The following is a 22,804-nucleotide window of genomic DNA, read 5'->3' as shown; positions in this document are numbered from 1 at the left end:
TGCCATATTCGCTCCTAAGGAGCATTCTGGCTGTACTTGAGGCTATCAAGAGGATTAAAAATAATATGTATAAAGTAGGTGTTTGACTCATCAGGAAAAAAATTGAATAATTGGTAGTTATTATTAAAAATAGAAAAGTTGGATATACAATCTCCTTTCTTTTTTAATTATCCTTCAGTTAGAACAATGCGCAGTTTAGCAAAAATTTGATTTTACAGGAATTCTTTATTATGAACAGGAAACGGTTGCTCATTCCAGATTTTGTGAGTAGTTGGTTTTAATGCAGATCGAATGAACCTACCCTTCCTAAATTACAGTTGACCTGCTCCCAGCAGTCTGCAACTGAAGCTCAGCCTAAGGGTTCTCAGTGGGGAACTTCCTCCTGGACCTTGGCCGAGCTTTCAGGCCTTCAGGAAGCTATACCCCATAAAGTCTGGGTTTGTACCTAGGCAGCATTAAGCATTTGTTAGCTTTAATTGCTGAAGTTTAGATAAAGGAGTTTATTTACTCCTCAGTGAGTTTAAGGTTTGATTAATTAAATTTTTTTTTTTTTTGCATTTTTGTTTTTTTTCTGCCTAACATTTTATGAGGACAATTTTCAACCACAGAGAAAAATTTAAATAATTGTGGAATGAAAACCCATATATCCACCCATTAGATTCTACAAGAAACATTTTTGATATATTTGCTTTATCACATATCTGTCCATCTGTCAGTCTTGGAAGAAGTATAGCCAGAATGCTCCTTAGAAGTGAGGATGGCAAGATTTCATCTCATTTACTTTGGACGTGTTATCAGGAAGAACCAGTCCCTGGAGAAGGACATCATGCTTAGTAAAGCTGAGGGTCAGTGAAAAAGAGGAAGGCCCTCAAGAAGATGGATTGATGGCTGCAACAATGGGCTCAAACATGGCAATGATTGTGAGGATAGTGCAGCATCAGGCAGTGTTTTGCTCTGTTGTACATCACAGAGTTGCTATGAGTCAGAACTGACTCGATGACACCTAACAACAAATCCATCACTCTGTTTACCCATGATTGATTGATTTTTATAACACGCAGCAGCAGCAGAGTGCTGTTAAATCTTTAACAACTGGGTGTCTCGGAGTTGGGGAAGCTCTAACTTGTAGCATCTGCCAATTTCTGTAGTGTAAATACTCCACTATGGCCCACATCAAACTACCAAAGTGATGTCACTGAACTCAAGAGAAGGGATACAAGCAATCAGCTCTCCTGAGTTTGTGTGTGCTGACTCCAGTTCACCATTGTAAAATGTTTTATGCTTTTTATTGTTTTACCATTCTTATTTTTACTGAGGTTAACACCTTAAAAAAGGACAGTTGAATGTCTGTCTTCCCCACTCCCTTAATGGTGTCCTTCACCTTTTTTCACCTTTACAACAATTGTCTGAGAAGAGCTGACAGTTCCACCTGTTCTTATCAACTTAGTTGAATTGCAGGCTCAGACTTCTCCCCAAGGGAACAATAAACTCAACCCCAAAGACAGTGTAGGGGACCTACCAAGATGGTATTGCTATCTTAAATAAAAATGGAAACTCCTAACAACAAGAAAACATTCTTTCCTCTTTTACTTTTTCACTAGGTTTCTGTCCTTTCCCCATCCCTGGCCTATTTGGGTTTTTAAGGAGTTGGAAGGAGAGTCAAGTGCTCACGTATGATTCCTGGGAGAGATTTCTGTTCCTTGAAGAAATAAGTTAAACTCAATCTCTTCTTCCTATTACTGTGCCTTAAGTTTGATGAAAATCTCTGGTAAAGGGAAATGTAGCCTGAATGCCTCTGCAAAGAGACGATTAAAATGTCTTGGGCTTGCATATAGAGAGAAATGAGGTATAAGGTACAGTCATCGATTCATTCATCAGCTTTCTATTAAGGGTCTTCTGTGTGACAGGCACTGTTTGGGTGATAGGGATATAGAAATGAGTAAATTAGGTATGATTCTTCAGGAGCTGACAGTCTAATTCTGGGATGATGGCAGGCATATAAACAGATTAATTACTGCATTGCTAACAGAGGCATGAGCAAAGGACTGTGGGAGCACAGGAAACTAAGCAGCTATCTGCCTGTCTGGGAAGCTTGGCAGGGAAGGGAACATGGACTGTGTCATAAACGGTGGTTGGGAGGAGGGGCAGAGGGACATTCTAGGCAGAGGGGCACCAAATGAAAGGCCCCAAGAGAGGCCTGGAGAGGGGAAACGGGCAGGAGTATGGAGCATGGGGAGGACTGGGGTGGGTGAGGTCAGAGGGAGGATGAGACTACTAGATGGCCTTGAATGCTAACCTAAGAAGCTCTGACACAACGCAGAAGGCAACTGAGAGCCACACAATCTCTAACTCAGGGGACGATGTGACCAGATTGCTACAGAAGGATCATTCAAGCAGCACTGCTGAGAGTGGTCTACAGGATAGAGACTGGGCGCAGGGAGACCACTCACCTGCGAGGCTCTTGCAGCCAATTCCTTCCACCTTCCTTGCTTCCCCTAGCCCCACTACCCTCCTTTCATTTTTCCTCCCTCTCTTGTTTCCTCTCTACCTCTTTCTCTCATACCTACTCTCTTCACTTTCTTTACCATTTCCTTTTTCTTCTATCCTTCCTTCCTGAAAGGACCAAGAAGCTCTAATCCTAGACAAGTTAAAACATATCTTTTTGCTTCCTCTAGTTATTTGTAGTAAAAATTTCTGATGATACCACGTGGTTCTGGAATACACTGTCTTTATTAATAAAATAAATAATGAACTTTGGCAATCCACTATGCAGTGATGCTCTGGTGATGCTATACCAAGCCTGTATATATTTAAGGAGTTTGGCAAGCAATGTGGTTTCAAGGTGGCCTTGCTTATGGAATTAAGGCAGCTTTTAGCTCCTAAACAATTGCGTGCCTCTATCTGCTACGTCACCATCTTGGGCCCCCTCCAGCATTTTCATCAGCATCACCCTCAAACCCCAGATTGTCCTACAGGGGCATGACAGACTCATCCACAGCATAAAACACTGGTCTGCAATATCTCCTGAGGCACCACCCTGCTGCTGTAAACAAGCATGAAAAGCTTTCAGCAGAATAATAAGCAGCAGAAAGGTGAAAATACACGGAGGGTGATCACAAGCAGTGCTTCCCAAATGCGCAATTCTAAAAGGTGCAGTATAGCCTCAAGGTCTATGACAGAACACTTTGTCCCTCAACAATTAGAAATGGAGTCACTTTTTTTTTTAAATAAGATTAAGACAAACACGAGTCTGAAGTAGACCGGCTCTCAGGAACAGTCCGTACAATACAAAGGTAACGGGCATTGTTTTGGGGAACACAAAGTAGAAAGTGCAAACTACAGGCTTGGCATGAGTCTTTTTCACATTTACACAAGTATACAGACGGTCGTCACAACTGATAGTAAGAAATGAATCAACCTCTAAGACTTGCTTTTTGGTCTTTGCTTTTCTGCAATGTATCAGCTATTGCTGCACAATTTGTTGTTAAGTGCCATTGAGTTGATTTTCAACTCATAGCAACCTCATTGATACAGGAGAATGACCCCATAGGTCTTCTAGGCTACAATCTCTACAGGAGCAGATCACCAGGTCTTTTTTCCCACGAAGCCACCGGGTGTGTTCGAACTGCCAACCTTTCAGTTAGCAGCTGAGAGCTTACCTGTTGGGTCACAATTAACAACTCCAAAACTTCATAGCTTAAAACATTACAAGGCTTAACACAACAACAATTTATTATTCCTTGCAAGTCTATGGGTCAGCTGGGCAGTTCTGCTGAGCTGTGTCAGACACTCACGTGTGTAGTCAGTTGACGGGTTGATGGAGAACTAGGGATTCAGGAAGCCTTGGCTGGCACAGCTCAGCTCTGCTCCATGTACGCCCAGCAGACTAATGCAGGCTTTGTAATGGTGGTGAGCGTAATGTTCCAAGAGGAAGAGGGTAAGCTCTCAAAGTCTCTCAAGGCTAGGCTCACTTTAGCATTTTCATCAGGGTACTGCCAAAGTTCATTGTTTCTTTTGCTAATAAAGATGATGTATTTCCGGCCAATGCACCTGATGCGAAGTCACCACCCACCTATCACTGGAGGCTTCCATGTTGCTATGATGCTGAACAGGTTTCAGGGAAGCTTCTGGACTAAAATGAACTAGGAAGAAAGGCCTAGTGATCTACTCATGAAAATCAGCTAAATGAAAACCCTGTGGATCACAATGGTTCAACCCGCAACCATTCCTGGGGCTGGCGCAGGACTGGGCAGTGTTTCATTCCGTTGTGCATGGGGTCACCACGAGTTGGGGACTGACTCTATGGCTGCTAACAACAATTCCAAATACACACCCCGTGTTATCAGAAACTTTTATTAAAAGCACTAGACAAGGCAAAAGGATATATTCTATGTGCTAGAACCGACACACTGTCACTTCCACTATATTTTATTGATCAGCCCAGAATCAAGTGGCAGGGAAATAAGTTCCATCTCTTGATGGGAGGAGCTACAAAGAGAGGAGGGCAGAACTGAGGCCATATTTTTGCAATCTACCAGTCTGCCCTTTGGCCACAATTATTCACACCCCTCCTATATGAAAACAAAAATCCGCACAACTGGACCAATAAGCAACATCACAATAAACAGAGAAAAGATTGAAGTTGTCAAGTCATTTACTTGGATCCACAATTAACACCCATGGAAGCACCAGTCAAGAAATCAAACGACACATTACATTGGGCAAATCTGCTGCAAAAGACCTCTTTAAAATGTTAAAAACAAAAAACAAAGATGTCACTTTGAGGACTGAGGTCTGACCCAAGCCATGGTATTTTCAATCGCCTCGTGTGCATGCAAAAGCTGGACAATGAATAAGGAAGACCGAAGAAGAATTGATGCCTTTGAATTATTGTGTTGGTGAAGGATGTTGAATATACCACGGACTGCCAAAAGAAGGAACGAATTTGTCTTGGAAGAAGTACAGGCAGAATGCTCCTTAGAAGTGAGAATGATGAGACTTTGTCTCACATACTGTGGTCATGTTATCTGGAGGAACCAGTCCCCGGAGAAGGACATTATGCTTGGTAAAGCAGACTGTCAGCAAAAAAAAAAGGAAGACCCTCAATGAGATGAACTGACACGGTGGCTACAACAACGGGCTCAAGCATTTGGTTTTGGGCATAACAAGCTGTTATGGGACAGCACCCTTTTGATTTCTCGAATCCCTTCTGTCTGTTTGGAAACCCTGGTGGCGTAGTGGTTAAGTGCTCTGGCTGCTAACCAAAGGGTCGGCAGTTCGAATCCACAAGCCGCTCCTTGGAAACTCTATGGGGCAGTTGTACTCTGTCCCACAGGGCCACTATGAGTCGGAATCGACTCAACGGCACTGGGTTTGGTTTTTTTGGTTTGGTTAGGCACCAAACTAATTCTTTCAGAGATCTTAAGAAATACAGTCTTGAGGTGATCTTCATCTTAGGTCTGGTTTTACTTTGATACTCTTTTACTGACTGAGAAGATTAAAGATGAGAAACAGCTTTGTCTTCCAACACAGGAAGTTCTGATCCCACTACACTCCCTCTTCACTTGCAAACTGGTCAGTCCTTTCCTTAGCTCATCTCTTTCTTGCTAAATCTTATCATACGTAGTAAGGAGCAACCAACTGACACTTTAAATATTCAGCCTGAAAGTCATCTTTCTCAATCTAAAAATATATTAGGCATGTTTTCTATCTTACAAGTTACCAAGTACAAGAGTTTTACCCAAATAATCAACACTACATAACATGGGGCACTTTTTCCCAACCTTTTATAGTTTCCTTACCATTTTTCCAGTTTCTGCCTCCTTCCTTACTGCAAAGTCAATTCCATACATTCAGTGTGGCAACATCCCACTTCAGTGTACTAATTTCTGTATCAGTTATCTATGGCTGCATAACAAACCACCCCAAAATTTAGTCCCTTAAGATAACCATTTACTCTTTCTCACAAGTCTATTAGTCAGCTGGGTGATTCTGCTGACTTAGGCTGAGCTTGGCTGATCTTGGCTGAGTTCATGTAACCCTCTACAGTATGATGGGGTTGGCTGGCCCTATAACAGCCTCGTCTAGAATGACCTGGCTCTGCTCCACACAGTCTCTTATCTTTCCAGCAGGCTATTCAGGCTTGTTTTTGTTGAAGTTGCAGGGTTCTGGTGGGGATCAAGGGGAGAGGGAAGGTAGGGGAAGAAACAGAAAAAGAAGCTACACAAGGCCTTTGAAGGCTGTGTATTCGGGCAAAACACACTATTACTTCCATCGCATCCTAATGGCCAAAACCAAGAAACCAAACCCCTTGCCATCAAGTTGATTCCAACTCATAGCGACACTACAGGACTGAGTAGAACTGCCCCATAGGGTTTTCAAGGAGCAGCTGTTGGATCCAAACTGCCAACTTTTTGGTTACCAGCAGAGCTCTTAATCACTGTGCCACTAGGTCTCCCTAATGGCCAAAGCAACTCAGAAAGCTAATCCAAATTCCAGGGCTCTTGATGGGAAGAGCTGCAAAGTCAGATTACAAAGGACATCGATACAGGCAGAAGTAGAGGACTGGGGTCATTTTCACAATCAATCTAACGAAATGCATCTAGATTTTAAAAAAAAAAAATTACCTTGCTCAGAACTTGGTACATTTTATAAATCTGAAGGTTCATGCTTTTAATTCTGTAAAATTCACTGCCATTATCTCTGGAAATACTGCCTTTTCCCCATTCTTTCCTCCTGGAACTCCTATTGGATGAGTGTTGAACCTTTCATTCTAACACTCATATCTCTTAACTTCTTCAAATTTTCTCTTTTTATTTTTCTGAACTGCATTCTGGGTCATTTCCTCAGATTCATCCTTCAGTTCACTAAGTCTCTTTTCAGGTGTATCTAATATTTGCTATCTTCTGAAAAAATGAAGAACAGTGGGTTGGGTCTACCATCTAATAGCCCTTCAAAATGACCCTTTATATTTCTGGCATAAATAACAGGAGCTTCTTTGGCCTTTCCTTTGGAGTCCTCCTGTCAAGTTCCCTTAACTGCTTCTTTCTGTAATCCTACCCCCTGGCCCCCACTTCTTCAGATCATAGTATTCAGAGATCAAAACAGGGGATATTCAAATGCGTGTTAAAGTACTACGTAGTATTACTTTATGCTAATGCATTAGACTCTTCTACAGGTAGACTGATTTATGTAAAAATTTTTATTATTGTAATTAAAAAAAAATTAAACCACCTCTAAATTTGTTACTCCATATTCTCTTATGGATTAACAGTAACTACCCCCAGTCTTTCCCCGCATTGTATGTGATTTTTAAATTTATTATTGTTTTGGCCTACCAAGTATACTTTATAAGCAGAAACAACAGTTATATATAACAGTCTAGTTATATCAAGAGCTTATAATACTTGAAATGAAACAAAACTAATTATACAACTATGGTCTTACATCTATAACAGGAGATGAGTCAGACAATATAGGAAATTCCAAAGGGACTCTTTTAACATACTGGGAACCACTCTATAATACTGTCTTCCTCCAAATAAACTTATATCTGAGATTCTAGAAGATGCCACTTGGTTCCAATTCCCCAAACTCTGGCATTAAACCAGGGAAAAAGCAAACAATTTTAGAAACATAGTGAGTTTCTACACATGACAACATTAAACCAAATCTGTTGCTGCTGAGTTGATTCTGACTCTTAACGACCCTATAGGAGAGAGCAGAATTGCCCCATAGGGTTTCCATGGAGCAGCTAGTGGATTTGAACGGCCAGCCTTTTGGTTAGCAGCCCTAGCTCTTAACTACTGCACCACCAAGGCTCCACACATGACAATAGGACTTAGGAATCCCCAGGGTCATCAGTAAACCTTTTCCTCCTTCAAAATATGAATGCTGAGAAACATTTGTATTATATAATACTTTAATTCAGTACTGTAGAGACGTCTGGGCCAACTTCTTTCCATTCTGGGGAACAGATGTTCTCTGTTTTTTCGTTGTTTTCTAGTGTTTAATTGGCTTTTAATGCCTTCATTTTACTTCTCCAGGATTGTTTTCTTATTCTTTTTTGGGAGGTTCATAGTCAAAGCTTCTTGAAAATCTAAATAAATATATGTCTGCTGAGTTTCCTTTGCTTTACTATTATTTTTTAAAAATGTTCAGAGAACCCTTCTGAAAGGTTATAGTGACTGATTTGATTGGCTTGCTCCTGGTCGGGATCCTATTGATTACCCAGGCACAATTGCCCAATTATTCATGTTCACAGGGATGAGCTTTAGGAAGACTTATCGATCCGTATTTGCCTTTATAAAACCAGAGGCCACATAAGTAACTTTCTGCCTCAAGAAACAGTGCAATTGTGAAAGATAGTATTGTGTTTCTTTCATGATTTGGCACCATTTTGCACTTCTTATAGAACCTGTAGCTGGCTCAACACCAGTCATAAACAGCTGATGGACTTTAAAATTGCTCTGCAGTTTCTCCTTTAGATACTTATATCTCATCACATCTTAAGGACATATTTTCCCTTGTATGTGTGTGGCGGGGTGGAGGTGGGGGTGGGAGCCACAAAATGTTCCCAATACCTTCTGCAAAAAAAATACCATACCAGAAATTTCAAGTGGCTTTTTAAAGTCTAGTTTTCTTCATTGAACAGTTTCTGATAATTATCTTTCCACTTTACTCTGCCTTTGTAAAAACACCGCTACTCTTCTTGTGGCTTGACAAGACCGTTGAACACTACCAATCACAGAAGAGCAGAGGAAAGGGCTGCTATGTAAAGATGGCAACAGCACTTGAGAGAGTCTGAACTTCACCTGCCTTTTACTTGGCACTTCCTTTGAATGACTTCCCCTGTTCTGTTCACTGGGACAGAGGAGGGTTTCAGTCCAAAAGGTGGTTCACATTTGCCTGGAGGTCTAGGTCATGACCTACATTTATTTGGGTGAAGCCAGAGAGTGGCCGACCTGAAACTATCCAATCCCCTAGCATCACGGACAATGTCCCCATTTTCCTCAAGATGTTCCTTCTGGTCTAAGCTGCCTGTGGTGTCCAGTGAAAACAGAGGTTGCTCCAGAATTTTTCTCTATGGAGTTTCAGCAGGGCTAGACTGGTTGGGAGCCCTGGTGGTGCAGTGCTTAAGAACACAAATGCTAAACAAAAAGGTTGGCAGTTCGAATCTACCACCAGCTCCTTGGAAACCCTATGAGGCAGTTCTACACTGTCCTACAGGGTCACTCTGAGTCAAAATCAACTGGTTTTTTTTTTTTTTCTTTTTTTGAGTCTGGTTGAAATGGGGAGGTGCAAGATTGGAAGCACTGTCTGACTTTGACTTTATATACGAACCAAAACCAAACCCATTGTCGTTGAGTCTATTCCGACTCATAGCGACCCTATAGGACAGAGTAGAACTGCCCCATAGGGTTTCCAAGGAGCGCCTGGTGGATATGAACTGCCGACCTCTTGGTTAGCTGCGTAGTTCTTGCCGACTTTATATATAGATACAGATGAAATATAATAATAATTAAGTGTGTGTAGGGGGGATATGGAAATCATTGGCCTTGGCAGGCCTTCCACTGAGTAAAAATCCTCGTAAAGGCTTAAAGTGTTCTCTAACATGTACAGATGTAAAAGCTGTGGCCTGTATTCCAAAAATAAAGACTCAGGATTTTGCAACCGCATGATCCCACCTTCAGAGACGAGCCCAGGACTGGCGCACGGCGTCGTCCTCGCATTCCGGACCTCGGCCCCTCCGGTTTGCCGCGGCTTCCAGTCACCCCCAACCCAGGGTCCTCCCGCGGCCGAAGTGGGCGGGCCCCAGCTCGGCGGGGCGGGCGCGGCGGCCCCCAGGTTCCTCGACGCGGAGGAGGACGGAGGGCGGCAGCTAGAGGGCGCTGCTCGCGCCGCTGCCGCCGCCGCCGCCGCCGCCGCTGCCGCCGCCGCGCCCGCCCCTCCACGCCCGCGACTTGGAGCGCCGGCCTCCTCTTTGGCTCGCGCACCGCCTCCCCCAGCCCGCGCCGCCGCGATGGCGGAGGACAGCGAGTCTGCGGCCAGCCAGCAGAGCCTGGAGCTGGACGACCAGGACACGTGCGGGATAGACGGGGACAATGAGGAGGAGACCGAGCACGCCAAAGGGTAGGAGGGCGGCAGCGGGCGCGACAGGCGCCGGGGCCACGCGCGCCCCGCGGCTCCCGCTCGGGCGCTGGGTCCTGCGGGCGCGGGTGGGGCCGCCGTGCGGCCGCTCCAGCCCCTCGGGCCCGGCCAGCCCACGCCGCGCTCTCGGGCCGCTCCGAGACTGGCCGGGCCGCCGGGCGAGGCGGCGGGTGACGGAACCGGCGTTAGTTTCGCCCCGATTCTCCGACCATTGTGAGATCCGGATCGCGCGGCTCGGATCGGAGACCGCGCGGTGGATGCGAGGCCCCGGGTGGGCGGGGAGGCGAGGGGCCCCCGCGGGGGACCGGCGACGTCGCTGTCGGGCGCCTGGCGCCCCCGGCCTCCCGGGAAGGTCACCTGCCGCTCGTCCCCGCCCACCCCTCGCCCCATCCCCGCCGGCCGACCCCAGCCTCGATCCCTTAGGTTTGATTCGTTGCGGTTCCCAGCGTGTGACTCTCTCCGTAGGAGCCGACAGGAGTCACGAAACCCTTCTCTTTATGGGCAGCCCCCATCTTCTGCCAGCCGCCCCGCTGCCCAGGCAGCCGTAGCACGTTTGTAGGAAGTCGTCCTCTGCTCCTTGTCATCCTCTCAAGTCTTTCAGATCCTCATCCTCTTCCTCCCACTCCCAGCCACAACAAAAAAGATACAAGACTAGCGGATGGTGGGGAGTGGCTTTGCAATGGGCCCGTGGTCGTTCGGTTGCTGCTTACTGTGAACTGCGGAAAGTTCTGCTTTTCTGGCAGCGGCCCCTGGCCCACCGCGTGCGGGACTAGGGGCGCGGAGGGAGGTGCAGCTCCCGCCCTGGGCCAAGCCCTCGGGCTCCAGCGCTGTCAGCATAAATGCCGAGTCGGGGACTGTCGCTCCTTGCGCAGCTTAGAGCCGAGGGTGGTGGAGGGGTCCCGGACTCGGCTTGCAATCGCTCGGCATGTCTGCGGAGGTATCTAGAGCAGGTCTGACCTCCTGAATTAAGCTCTCATAGGTTAGTCTTGAGGTGCAGGTCCTGCAGACCTGACCAGCTCCTGTTTGCAAAGGTGGTGTTTGATCTCCAAAGCAAAATGCACCAAGCATTTTAACACTTAATCAGGTTTCTTATCTTTTTTTACTTGTCCCTTTTTCTCCTCCGCAGACCCGATTTGCTCTTTTCCTCTTGGAGAAAAGATTGCTTCAGGTTAAGCGTGGTATTGAAGTTCTGTTTTTAGAGGCAGCAGGGGTCATTTTAATAAAGACTGGCATTCTTAAAAGGTAGTGTTTGCATTACCCCTTTACCCTGTTGGATTCAAAATATGCGCTGGCACAGAGGAGTTTATTGCCGCCTCTTAGAAGTGAGATTTTATGAACCATAGTGACTGATACTGAAATGGGTCAGCTGAAAAAATATGGTAGGGAGGCCTGAGTCACAGCTGGTTTATGTATTCAGTACGTGTAGAGGATTCTTTAAATGATCGATGATTTAAAGTGTAAAGTATATGCATTCTATTTAACGTCTGCTTTCAGATTTATTTAAGAAAAGAACTTTTACCGAGCCTTAATGTGTTATAAAATATGAAATGAGAGATCAAGAAACAGAAAAGCTGCCTAGATGTATCTCCCATTTGTGGGTTGCCTTTTTTATTTTTTCAGCGAGTAGTTCAGTGGCAGCTGCAAGTGCTGAATGTTATGATTCAAGTCTAGAATTTTTTTTTTTTAAGAGAGCAAAATGCCACAGAAATCTGAGACTTAGTTTGGTATACACAGTGATAGAAATTTAGGTAGCTAAATATAAATATGTTTCTGAAACAATAGCACTATTGCTAGAAATGGGCCCACATGGAAAGGTGATGGACTACCCAAATAACTTCAGGACCTGTCTTGTTACCTTCCAGGTGAGACTATGGAGTTCTCTTTGCTGTTAATTTCTGTTTTCTGTTCTTTGGTTGATTGGTACTCTGGGTTGGGGGTTTGTTTAGGACTTTTTACTCACACAAGAATATCCAGGGCACAAAGAATTACTTACCTTTGTTCCCATTGATCTTAACCTGTCCCCTGAAGCCTCACTGTCCTCTGTGTGAAATTCCCAGATTAGTACCTAAAGGCTTCACAATGCCCTCTTCAGAGGTTTTCAGTTTTGTACATCAGCACGTTAATTATATGTCAGCACAGTTAGTCAAAATGTAGAGATGCCCAATGGACTGAAATGTTTTAAACAAGAGCAGATGACGTGATAGCAGCTTCTAGTGGGAAAAGATTGCCGTAATAGATTTATCGTAGTCTAGGGATTTTTTATTTTTTTTTTTTTTAGGGAGATAAGTAAAAATCCAAGTTGCTGCTCTCATTGGATTGCCCTTTTGGATTTGCATTTAGACAATGTGTGCTATATTTTGGGGAGTAATTGTGGCTCTTGTACTGATGATAGTTCTAGGCAGAAACCTGGATTTCCCTTAAGTAGTTCAAGTTTGTAAATGTTAAAATTTGAAGGACTGTTCTTGTCTATTCTTGGCCTCTTCATTCTCCACCAGTTTAAATAAGTAACAAACAGTGAGCCTTTAGAGGAATAAGTGGGTGTACACCTAACCTCTTAAAGGTGAATTTTCACTTTGAGGTCACTAGTAGCGGTCAGAGCACAAGTCAGTAATTTGCTAAATGATACCCTTGTGACCTGAAAATTATGGTGTTGGTGAAGACTGTCGAATATACTGTGCACTGCCAGAGTGAACAAATCTGTCTTGGAAGAAGTACAGCCAAAACGCACCTTAGAAACAAGGATGGTGAGACTCTGTCTCACATATTTTGGACATGGTATCGGGAGGTATCAGTCCCTGGAGAAGGACATCATGCTTGGTAAAATAGAGGGTCAACAAAAAAGAAAGACCCTCAACAAAATGAATTGACACAGTGGCTGCAACAGTGGGCTCAAACATAGCAACGATTGCGAGGATGGTGGAAGACCACGTAGTGTTTCCCTCTGTTGTGTATGGGGTCAGAACCTACTCAACGGTACCTAACAACACCACCACCCTTGTGGCTAAAAATTAATTTACCTCTACAAGTTGTGTACAATGTATTTACTGATTCTTTAGACATCTTTAAGTTGAAACTAGAGCCTCTGATAAAGGGAAAATACTCAATTTAGATTCTTAATTTGCGCAGAAATTTAAATATTGTTCTGTGTGTGTGCGCTTTTCTTCTGTTTTCATGGAATTTTCTTTACTAAAAGGTTATTTCATTTTGTGGGTAATGCCCAGAATCCATGAATGTGATGTTTTATGTTTAATTAAGAGCAGTGGCTTTTATGCTTAATTAAAATCAATGGCTTAAGTATGATAAAGTACAGGTACTTGAGTCTCACTATTTTTATATCTTACTTTTTATGGGAAATGTGTTCTTTGTTTAATTTTGGCCCATCCAAGTTGGAACTGGCATACCACTAAAAAATTTAATGAATCAAAAAACATGGGGAAGGGGAGGGATTGCCAATTTTAATAAGTGAGACTACGTTAGGGAAAAAAAAAGTTAGTTTTATTGTTTTCAAACAATATACAGCAATCAGACCCACTGCCGTCGAGTCAATTCCGACTTATAGCAACCTTATAGGACAGGGTAGAACTGCCCCATAGGGTTTTCAAGGCTCTAAAACTTGATGAAGCCAACTGCCACAGCTTTATCCTGCCCAGTGATAATTGTAGTAATAAAACCCAGACCAAACCCATTGCCATCGAATGGATTCTGACTCAGAGTAAAACTGCCCCGTAAAGTTTCCAAGTTTGTAATTTTTGTGGAAGCCACGTCTTTCTCCAATAGAGTAGCTGATGCGTTCGAACCACAGACCTTTTGGTTAGCGGCTGAGCACTTTAACCACTGAGCCCCACACAGCAGTTAGAACTAGGCCAAGAACAGATTCTCCAGAAAGATCATGTAGAGAACTGGCTTCGACACTTGATTTACAATTGTTGTCGGGACACTTGATTTACAGTTGTTGTTGGATGCTGTACTGTTGATTCCGGCTTTACAATAAGGGTATCAATTGTACTATAAGTAGGTCTTTTAAGGGAGCTTGAAAACTTTCAAGCAATTTAAATGTTCTAAAGTAACCTTGTTTATACTGTTATTTGCTTATCAAAGACTTTCTGTATAGATAGAAGTTAACTTCATTTTAGCTTCCTATATGAATTATCAGAAATAATCGAAATTACTGAAAATGTCTATTGTCTTGTAAGTGGCAGCATTACTAAAGAGGTTACCCAAAGGGTATATGTCCCTATAGGATGACCTCCCTAGGGGCTTTCACAGGTTAGAGGGCGGTAGATTTTCGAGGATGTCTTATACTCCTCATGACCTTAGTGTGTTCCTTTGGCCAGATACATGCCTTCTGTTCATTTCTGAAGAGATTTAGGGAATTGCGGTGCAATGGATCGCTTTTGTGTGGCCTTTCTAGCCATGGTCGTGTAACTGCCACCCAAGTGATTGGGCATGACTGTGTGATAGGGTAATTGTGGCACACTAAAGGGATTTGTCAGTTTTGACATCTCACTGGGCTTGAAATGAGTCACCCCAGAGGCGGGAAAGAGAAGATCCCACCACCACCAAGGAAGAACAGCCAGGAGCCAGCATGTCCTTTGGACCCAGGATCCCTGCGCTGAGAAGCTCCCAGAAGAAGGAGACAGAGAGAGAAAGTGAGAGAGCTAGAGAAGCTGTGGCAGAGGAATGATGGCAGAATACCATGCAGTAGGCTTCCTGGCCTGCGGATTAAGAAAGCTGAGTGCCTAGGGTTCCTCTGGGGACTTATCAGCAGAGCTAAAAGAGCTTTGTAACACTTGCCAGAGTAGGGCAGAGGCTGAAGGCCAGAGAGATATGCCTGTGACCAGGCTGAGAAGACGCTGTCCTGATGGAAAAACTGTATCCTCAGCTTTCCTGAACCTGAATTGTAATCTGTTACTTCCTAATAAACCCCACCCATAACCCCATTGCCATCGAGTCAATTCCGGACATAGTGACCCTATAGGACAGAGTAGAACCACCCCTGTAGAGTTTCCAAGGAGCTCCTGGTAGATTTGAACTGCCAGCCTGTTGGTTAGCAGCCATAGCACTTAACCACTACACCATCAGGGTTTCCATAAACCCCATTATCGTGAATATTATCTGCGTTCTGTGTGGCCATTGCAATGAATTATGGAACCCAGCAGAGAAGTAGAGAGTGTCGTGGGAGGGACAGCTGGGGTCAGAATTGGTAAAGATGGCAGAGAGAGGAGGCACGTCTGACCTCCGCCTCATAGGGATCAGCCTTGAGCTGTTGATCTTGATTCTCCTTGCCCTTGTTAAGCTGGAGGAGGTCAGACACTGCCCTCATGTCATTTTTACAGGAATCCATTGAGGACAAGGCACATTGCCAGTTAAACTCTGTCTTCTGATCCTTGCCTCATTGATACGCATCTTCTCCACTTGCAAAATGCATTTCCTGGTGGCGCAGTGGTTAAGGGCTTGCCTGCTAACCAAAAGGTCAGTAGTTTGAATCCACCAGTCGTTCCTTGGAAACCTATGGGGCAGTTCTACTCTGTCCTGTAGGGTCGCTATGAGTTGGAATCAACTCAATGGCAACAGGTAGTAGTGACGGTCATTACCTCTTATTCAGCCTACCACTCCATGTTAAACATTGTTTTGTCCAATTTTGAAAACTTGAGTCACACAGTTGGCCTCAAAATTAGCATTTAAGTTGGTTGGAAAACCCAATCTCTTTCCTCACTTTACTAACACTGACCTTCAGAATACGTGTTTCTAGGACAAAGTGATTTTTTTCATCCCTTTTCCACTAAGAGAGCTTTTCTCAATATTCACCACCACAGGATAGAAGGCGGCTATTAAGAATATTTATATAGGGAATAAAGAAATGTGAAGTTGCCCTTGGCAGATAAATGATTAATTTAATCCCTGGGGTACATATTCAGTAGTTGCTGTATTTGAGGGTTATTCCCAGACATTCTTAAGAATTTTTTTTTTCCTTAGAAAAATTAAAGACCTGATATTTGGCAAAGACTTAAGAGTTCAGAGTTCTTTTAACAAAGACATGAACATAAACTCTCTTCCCCCATCCTCAATTTAGAAAAAAATATTGAAGTTATCCTCTTGTTTGGTATGTTACATTGTTACTTCTGCCTTGTCTGTGTCTTGTGGGGACTAGCTGTAGGAACTTCCCCTCAGTATGGAATCAGTGGGAAAATGTAAAAACTTATCATAGATTTTTCTCGTTACAGAAAAACTTACGGGTGCAGAACTGCCCTTTCTGAAATGTGATCTGTTAACAGCTGTAAAAATCTAAATGGAAAGATGCATTAAACAGCTTTTTCCAAGGGAACCTCCTCAGTTCAAGAAATGCATTTTGAAATTATCAAATAACGACTAAGATTTAAATTTGAGATGGCGATAACACTCGTTGGTCCAGAACAAACCTTTTCCAGAGCCTGGCTCCACTGTGTTATGGACTTTCAATAAAGAATAATTTGTTTGATGATGGTTTCAAGTTTATCTCCTGTAAGTCACAGATGACCAACCAGAGCACTTTTGGAGCCAAAATTTACCGGTGTCATGGGCACACTAAGTGTTAATAAATTTAAAAACACACGAATATATTTCCTTGTTTAAAAAATCTTGCAAATGGATTATAGAGAGCCCTTTTGAGTTTCTCTTTAGGTCTCTTAAACATAATTTAATTCAATATAATTTGCAATAAGATTTTTTTTTTTTGTATGCTTCTTTCAGGCAATACTTCTTTTGTGGTTGGAGTTCTACATTTATCCCATCTTTTTCCAGTGGGTCTCAAGTTGACTCCACCTGACTCATGGTGACCCTGTGTGTGTCAGAGTAGAGCTACTCTACAGAGTTTTCCGTGGCTGATTTTCCAAAGTAGATCACCAGACCTTTTATCCGAGGTACCTCTGAGTGAACTCAAATCCCCAGCCTTTTAGTTAGCAGCTAAGGGTTAGTGCATTAACTGAGTGCACTAACTGTTTGTGTCACCCAGGGATTCCTGTCCCACCTTTTGCCTCATGTGTATCAGCATTCCTTTCCCTTTTGCGTCCCCCTCCCCTAGCATTGCAATGATTCAGGATTCCACAAAGCCATTTTCCTGTAAGAAGCAAAAGGGGCCTCAGGCATCTGATACTGAACATGAGCAAGATCTCTGGGAAGATGGCGCCTCTAGGAGGAATCCACCTGAGCTCACCTGTATCCTACCCAGCGCTTCAGCCTGAGCCTGTTGAACACTTGAGATGGGTAGTGTGCTTCGTGGCTGCTTTAGGTTTCCTATAAGTTGGTGGCCTCTCAGCTTGAGGAGAAAACCCAATGTATAAGTTGCTTGGTGGGGATCACAAACTGAATTAGGATTTTAACTTCACAGTTTCTGTTTTGTTTAGCACACTGGGCTCTGTTACTGGCTTAAGCACACACACAAACCAGGGAAATAAGGGCTCATTTATTTCCACAGCTGCGCACACTGTGTTAGAGTTCCCGTAATACTTCCCAGAGAACGATGTTGATTTCAGTTAATATGATCTCCCATTGCTTTAGGAGATCATATTAAGTGATCTTTTTTTTTTTAATGGGAGGAGTGGATTTGCCCTTCTCTACTGATTGAGTATTTGTTAACATCTTAAAGAGAAGGAAGAACCCATGAAGGCAGAGTTTTTTTTTTCTTTTTCCAAATGAAGCTTTTTTTTTTTTTTTTAAATTGTTTTTGCGAAAGCATATTGTTTTCACTATAGAGCATTCAGAATATATTGTCAGGCAAAAAGGTTGTGCCTTCATACATACATTTTTCTGTTCATAATATATTTACAAAAATGCAGATATGCGATTCCTACTGACTTGTAAATTCCTTTTTTTTAATTAGATACGTCATGAACACATCATTGTGTAGTCTAGTCTTTTCCTGAGTGGTAAAATGGCTCACTATCCTACCATATGTCTCTGTGTAGAAGACCACCATTTATTTAATCCTCTTTTGCTGGATGTCTGTGGCTGAGACTACTAGTGGGCTTCCTTCTGAAGTAACACTTTTTCTTGACACATGGAATGTCTTCCCTCCCCTTGCCACTGGCTGGGATGTGGATGTAAAGATAAATCATCTTGGACCAGGTGAACAAAGGATAGTGGGGAACAAGATAGAAGGAACCTTGGCTATGCCATCTTCTTAGAGCAGAACTTCCCCACTAGCTGAGACTTTACAAGAGAGACAAGTGAGCTGTCTTATAAGCTGTGGTTATTTTGGGGCTGTATCCCACACCACTTAACCTATGTGCGAATGTAACACCTGTGTAGCTTTGGCTTTGTATGTTGTTGTCGTTAGGTGCCATTGAATCGGTTTCGATTCACAGCGACCCTATATACAACAGAACTAAACACTGCCTGGTCCTGCACCATCTTCACAGTCATTGCTTTGTTTGAGCCCATTGTCGCAGCCCCTGTGTCCATCTCATTAAGTGTCTTCCTCTTTTTTGCTGGCCATCTACTTTACCAAGCATGATGTCCTTCTCCAGGGACTGGTCCCTCTTGATAACATGTCCAGAATACATGAGAAAAAGTCTTGCCGTCCTTGCTTCCAAGGAGCATTCTGGCTGTACTTCTTCCTAGGCAGACTTGTTCATTCTTCTGGAAGCCCATGGTATATTCAATATTCTTTGCCAACACCATAATTCGAAGACATCAGTTCTTCTTCTGTCTTCCTTATTCATTGTCCAGTTTTCACATATATATGTGGCAACGGAAAACACTGTGGCTTGGGCCAGGTCCACCTTAGTCTTCAAGGTGACATCGTTGGTTTTCAACACTTTAAAGAGCCCTTAGCAGCAAAGTTGTCCAGTGCAGTATGTCGTTTGGTTTCTTGACTGCTGCTTCCATAGTTGTTGATCGTGTATCCAAGTAAAATGAAATCCTTGACAACTTCAGTATTTTCACTGTCTATCATGGTGTTGCTTATTGGTCCATTTATGAGGATTTTTGTTTTCTTTATGTTGAGCTGTAGTCCATACTGAAGGTTTTAGTATTTGATCTTCATCAGTGAGTACTTCAAGCCCTCTTTGCCTTTTGCAGGGAAGGTTGTGTCATCTGCATATTGCAGGTTGTTATTGAGTCTTCCTCCAATCCTGATGTCCCCTTCTTCATATAGTCCAGCTTCCTGAGTTATTTTCTTAGCATACAGATTGAATAAATATGGTGAAAGGGTGCAACCCTGTCACACACCTTTCCTGACTTTAAACCACACAGTATCCCCTTGTTCTGTCTGAACGACTGCCTCTTGGTCTAAGTACAGGTTCCTCAGGAGCACAACTAAGTGCTCTGAAATTCCCGTTCTTCGTAGTGTTATCCATAATTTGTTGTGATCCACACAGTTGATTGCCTTTGCATAGTCGATAGAACACAGGTGAACGTCTTTCTGGTATTCTCTGCTTTCAGCCAAGATCCATCTGACATCAGTAATGATATCCCTCGTTCCACATCCTCTTCTGAATCCAGCTTAAATTTCTAGCAGTTCCCTGTTCATGTACTGCTGCTACTGTTTTTTAATTATATTAAGCAGAATTTTATTTGTTTTTCGCCAATACCTTCAGTGCAGCTTGGACTTCTTCCTTCAGTACCATAGGTCCTTGATCATATGCTACCTCCTGAAATGGTTGAATGTCATCCAGGTCTTTGTGGTACAGTGACTCTGTGTATTCCTTCCATTTTCTTGTGATGCCTCTTGTGCTGTTCAATATTTTCCCCATAGAATCCTACAATATTGGAAGTCGAGGCTTGAATTTTTGTTTCAGTTCCTTTCAGCTTGAGAAATGCCAAGCGTGTACGTCCCTTTTGGTTTTCTATCTCCATGTCTTTGCACGTTTTACTTGACTTTGTCTTCTAGAGCCACCCTTTGAAATCTTGTGTTCAGATCTTTTATTTCATCATTTCTTCTGTTTGCTTTAGTTACTGTACGTTCAAGAGTAAGTTTCAGAGTCTCTTCTGACATTCATGTTGGTCTTTTCTTTTTGTTCCTGTCTTTTTAATGACTTTTTGCTTTCTTCGTGTATGATGTCCTTAATGTCATCCCACAACTCATCTGGTTTTCGGTCATTAGTGTTCAGTGTGTCAAATCTATTCTTGAGATGGTCTCTAAATTCAGGTGGTATATACTCAAGGTCGTACTCCGACTCTCGTAGACCTGTTGTAATTTTCTTCAGTTTCAACTTGAATTTGCATATGAGCAATTGATAGTCTATTCTGCAGTCAGCCCCTGGTCTTGCTCTGACTGATGATATTGAGCTTCTCCATTGTCTCTTTCCACAGATGTAGTTGATTTGATTCCAGCATATTCCATCTGGCATGATCCATGTGTATATTCACTGTTTATGTTGTTGAAAAAAAAATATATTTTCAATGAATAAGTCATTAGTCTTGCAAAATTCTGTAACTCAATCTCTAGCATCGAATAATCGTATTAACTGGTCTTCCTTGTTGGCACATGGATATTATCCTGTCATTGACAGCGACAGCGTTGTACTTCAAGATAAATCTTGAAATGATCTTTTTGACAGTGAATGCGACACCGTTCTTCTTCAATTTGTCATTCCTGGCAGCGTAGACCATATGATTGCCTGATTCAAAATGGCCAATAACAGTCCATTTCAGCTCAGTAGTGCTTAGGACATTGATCTTTATGGGTTCCATTTTGTTTTTAATGACTTCCAATTTTGCCAGATTTGTACTTTGTATATTCCAAGTTCCAATTATTAATGGATGTCTGCAGCTGTTTCTTATTTTGAGTTGTGCCATATCAGCAGATGAAGGTTCTGAAAGCTTTACCCCATCCCCATTGTTAAGGTCGTCTCTACTTTGAGGAGGGAGAGCTCTTCGCCTGTCGTATTTTGAGTGCCTTCTAACCCGAGGGGCTCATCTTCCAGCACTATATCAGACAAAAATCCACTGCTATTCATAAGATTTTCACTGGCCAATATTTTTTAGAAGTTGATTGCCAGGTCCTTCTTCCTAGTCTATCTTAGCCTGGAAGCTCTGCTGAAACCTTTCCACCATGGGTGACCCTGCTGGTATTTGAATACTAGTCACATAGCTTCCAGCATCACAGCAACACACAAGCTACCACAGTGCAACAAACTGATGGATGAATGGTAGTGGCTTTGTGTACATCTTAGTTTATTTTTATTAATTATTGTTTTCTTTCTTTTCAAAAAATTTTATGGTGGTAAAGTATATATAAACAAAAAGATTTGCCATTTTAACCGTTCTTATGAGTACAGCTCAGCAGCATTAATTACTATTAATTATATTCACCATGTTGTACAACTGTCATAGTATTTATCTCCGAAAGGTTTCATCACCCCAAACAGAAACTCAACACTCCTTAAGCAGGAACTCCCCACTTCCCCACTCCCTTTACCCTGTGTTAACCACTAAAATACTTTCATCTCTGTAGATTTGCCTGTTCTAGATATTTCATGAGTGAGATCATAAAACAATTCTTCTTTTGTGTCTGACTTATTTTACTTAGCATGATGTTTTCAAGATTCATCCATGTGATAGCATGTCTTTCAGACCGTCATTTCTCTTTATGACTGATTAATATCTAATTGCATGTATGTATCACATTTTGTTTATCCGTTCATCTCTTGATGGGTACTTGGGTTATTTCCATCTTTTCCTATTGTGAATAGTGCCACAGGGAACATTGGTGTACGAGTATCTATTTGCATTCCTGCTTTCAGTTCTTTTTGGTATATATGTAGGAGTGGAATTGCTGGGTCATATGGTAATTCTATGTTTAACTTTCTGAGGAACCACCAAAATATTTTTCCACAATAGCTGCACCATTTTACATTTCCATCGGTAGTGGATAAGAGTTCCAGTTTCTCCAGATCCTTGTCAACACTTGATATTTCATGTTTTTTTTTTTTTTGATAATAGCTATCCTAGAAGATGTGAAGTGGTATCTCATTGTAGTTTTGATTTGCATTTTGATGACTGATGAGTTTGAGCATCTTTTCATGTGCCAATGACCACTTGTGTATCTTCTTTTTTGAAATGTCTGTTTAAGTCCCTTGCCCACTTTTTAATTGAGTTTTTTTTTTTAATTGTAGGCGTTCTTTATATATTCTAGGAGCCTTGGTGATGCAGTGGTTAAGCACTCAGCTGCTAACCGAAAGGTTGATGGCTCGAACCCACCAGTGGCTCCATGGGAGAAAGATGTGGCAGTCTGCTTCCGTAAAGATTACAGCCTTGGGGCAGTTCTGCTTTGTCCTGTAGGGTTGCTATAAATCGGAATCAATTCAATGGCAATGGGTTTTATATATTCTGGATAGTAAACCCTTATCAGATACATGGTTACCACATATTTTCTCCCATTATGTAGGTTGTCTTTTCACTTTCTTGATAAAGTCTTTCTTTTGATGCACAAAAGTTTTTAATTTGATATAGTCCAATTTATCTATCTTGCCTTTTGTTGGTTGTACTTTTGATGTCATATTTAAGAATCTGTTGTCAAAAACAAGGGCTTGAAGCTTTACCCCTACATTTTGTTCTAAGAATTTTATTTGTTTAGTTCTTACATTTAGGTCATTGATCCCTTTTGAATTAATTTTCGTATATGATATTAAATATTGATCTAACTTCATTCTTTTCCTTGTGGAGATCTAGTTCT

General features: G+C 42.4%; 1 protein-coding gene across 2 annotated transcripts in view; it reads left to right on the top strand.

Annotated features, from left to right (window-relative positions):
- The first annotated feature begins 9,987 nt into the window (after window positions 1–9,987).
- Window positions 9,988–22,804, top strand: part of NMT2 (N-myristoyltransferase 2) — a 74,054-nt gene continuing 61,237 nt past the window's right edge. Inside the window, exon 1 of one of the 2 annotated variants that reach the window (XM_064284882.1) lies at window positions 9,988–10,131. In XM_064284882.1, the coding sequence (XP_064140952.1) occupies window positions 10,022–10,131 (110 nt within the window). In that variant the 5' untranslated portion in view covers window positions 9,988–10,021. The remainder of the gene's footprint in view (window positions 10,132–22,804) is intronic. The other variant, XM_064284883.1, reaches the window with a different exon arrangement.

This window comes from Loxodonta africana, chromosome 4, assembly GCF_030014295.1.
Source record: "Loxodonta africana isolate mLoxAfr1 chromosome 4, mLoxAfr1.hap2, whole genome shotgun sequence".
NCBI classification, from domain to species: Eukaryota; Metazoa; Chordata; class Mammalia; order Proboscidea; family Elephantidae; genus Loxodonta; species Loxodonta africana.
The sequence above is the reverse complement of the archived record's forward strand: the minus strand, read 5'-3'. Positions and strand labels throughout refer to the sequence as shown.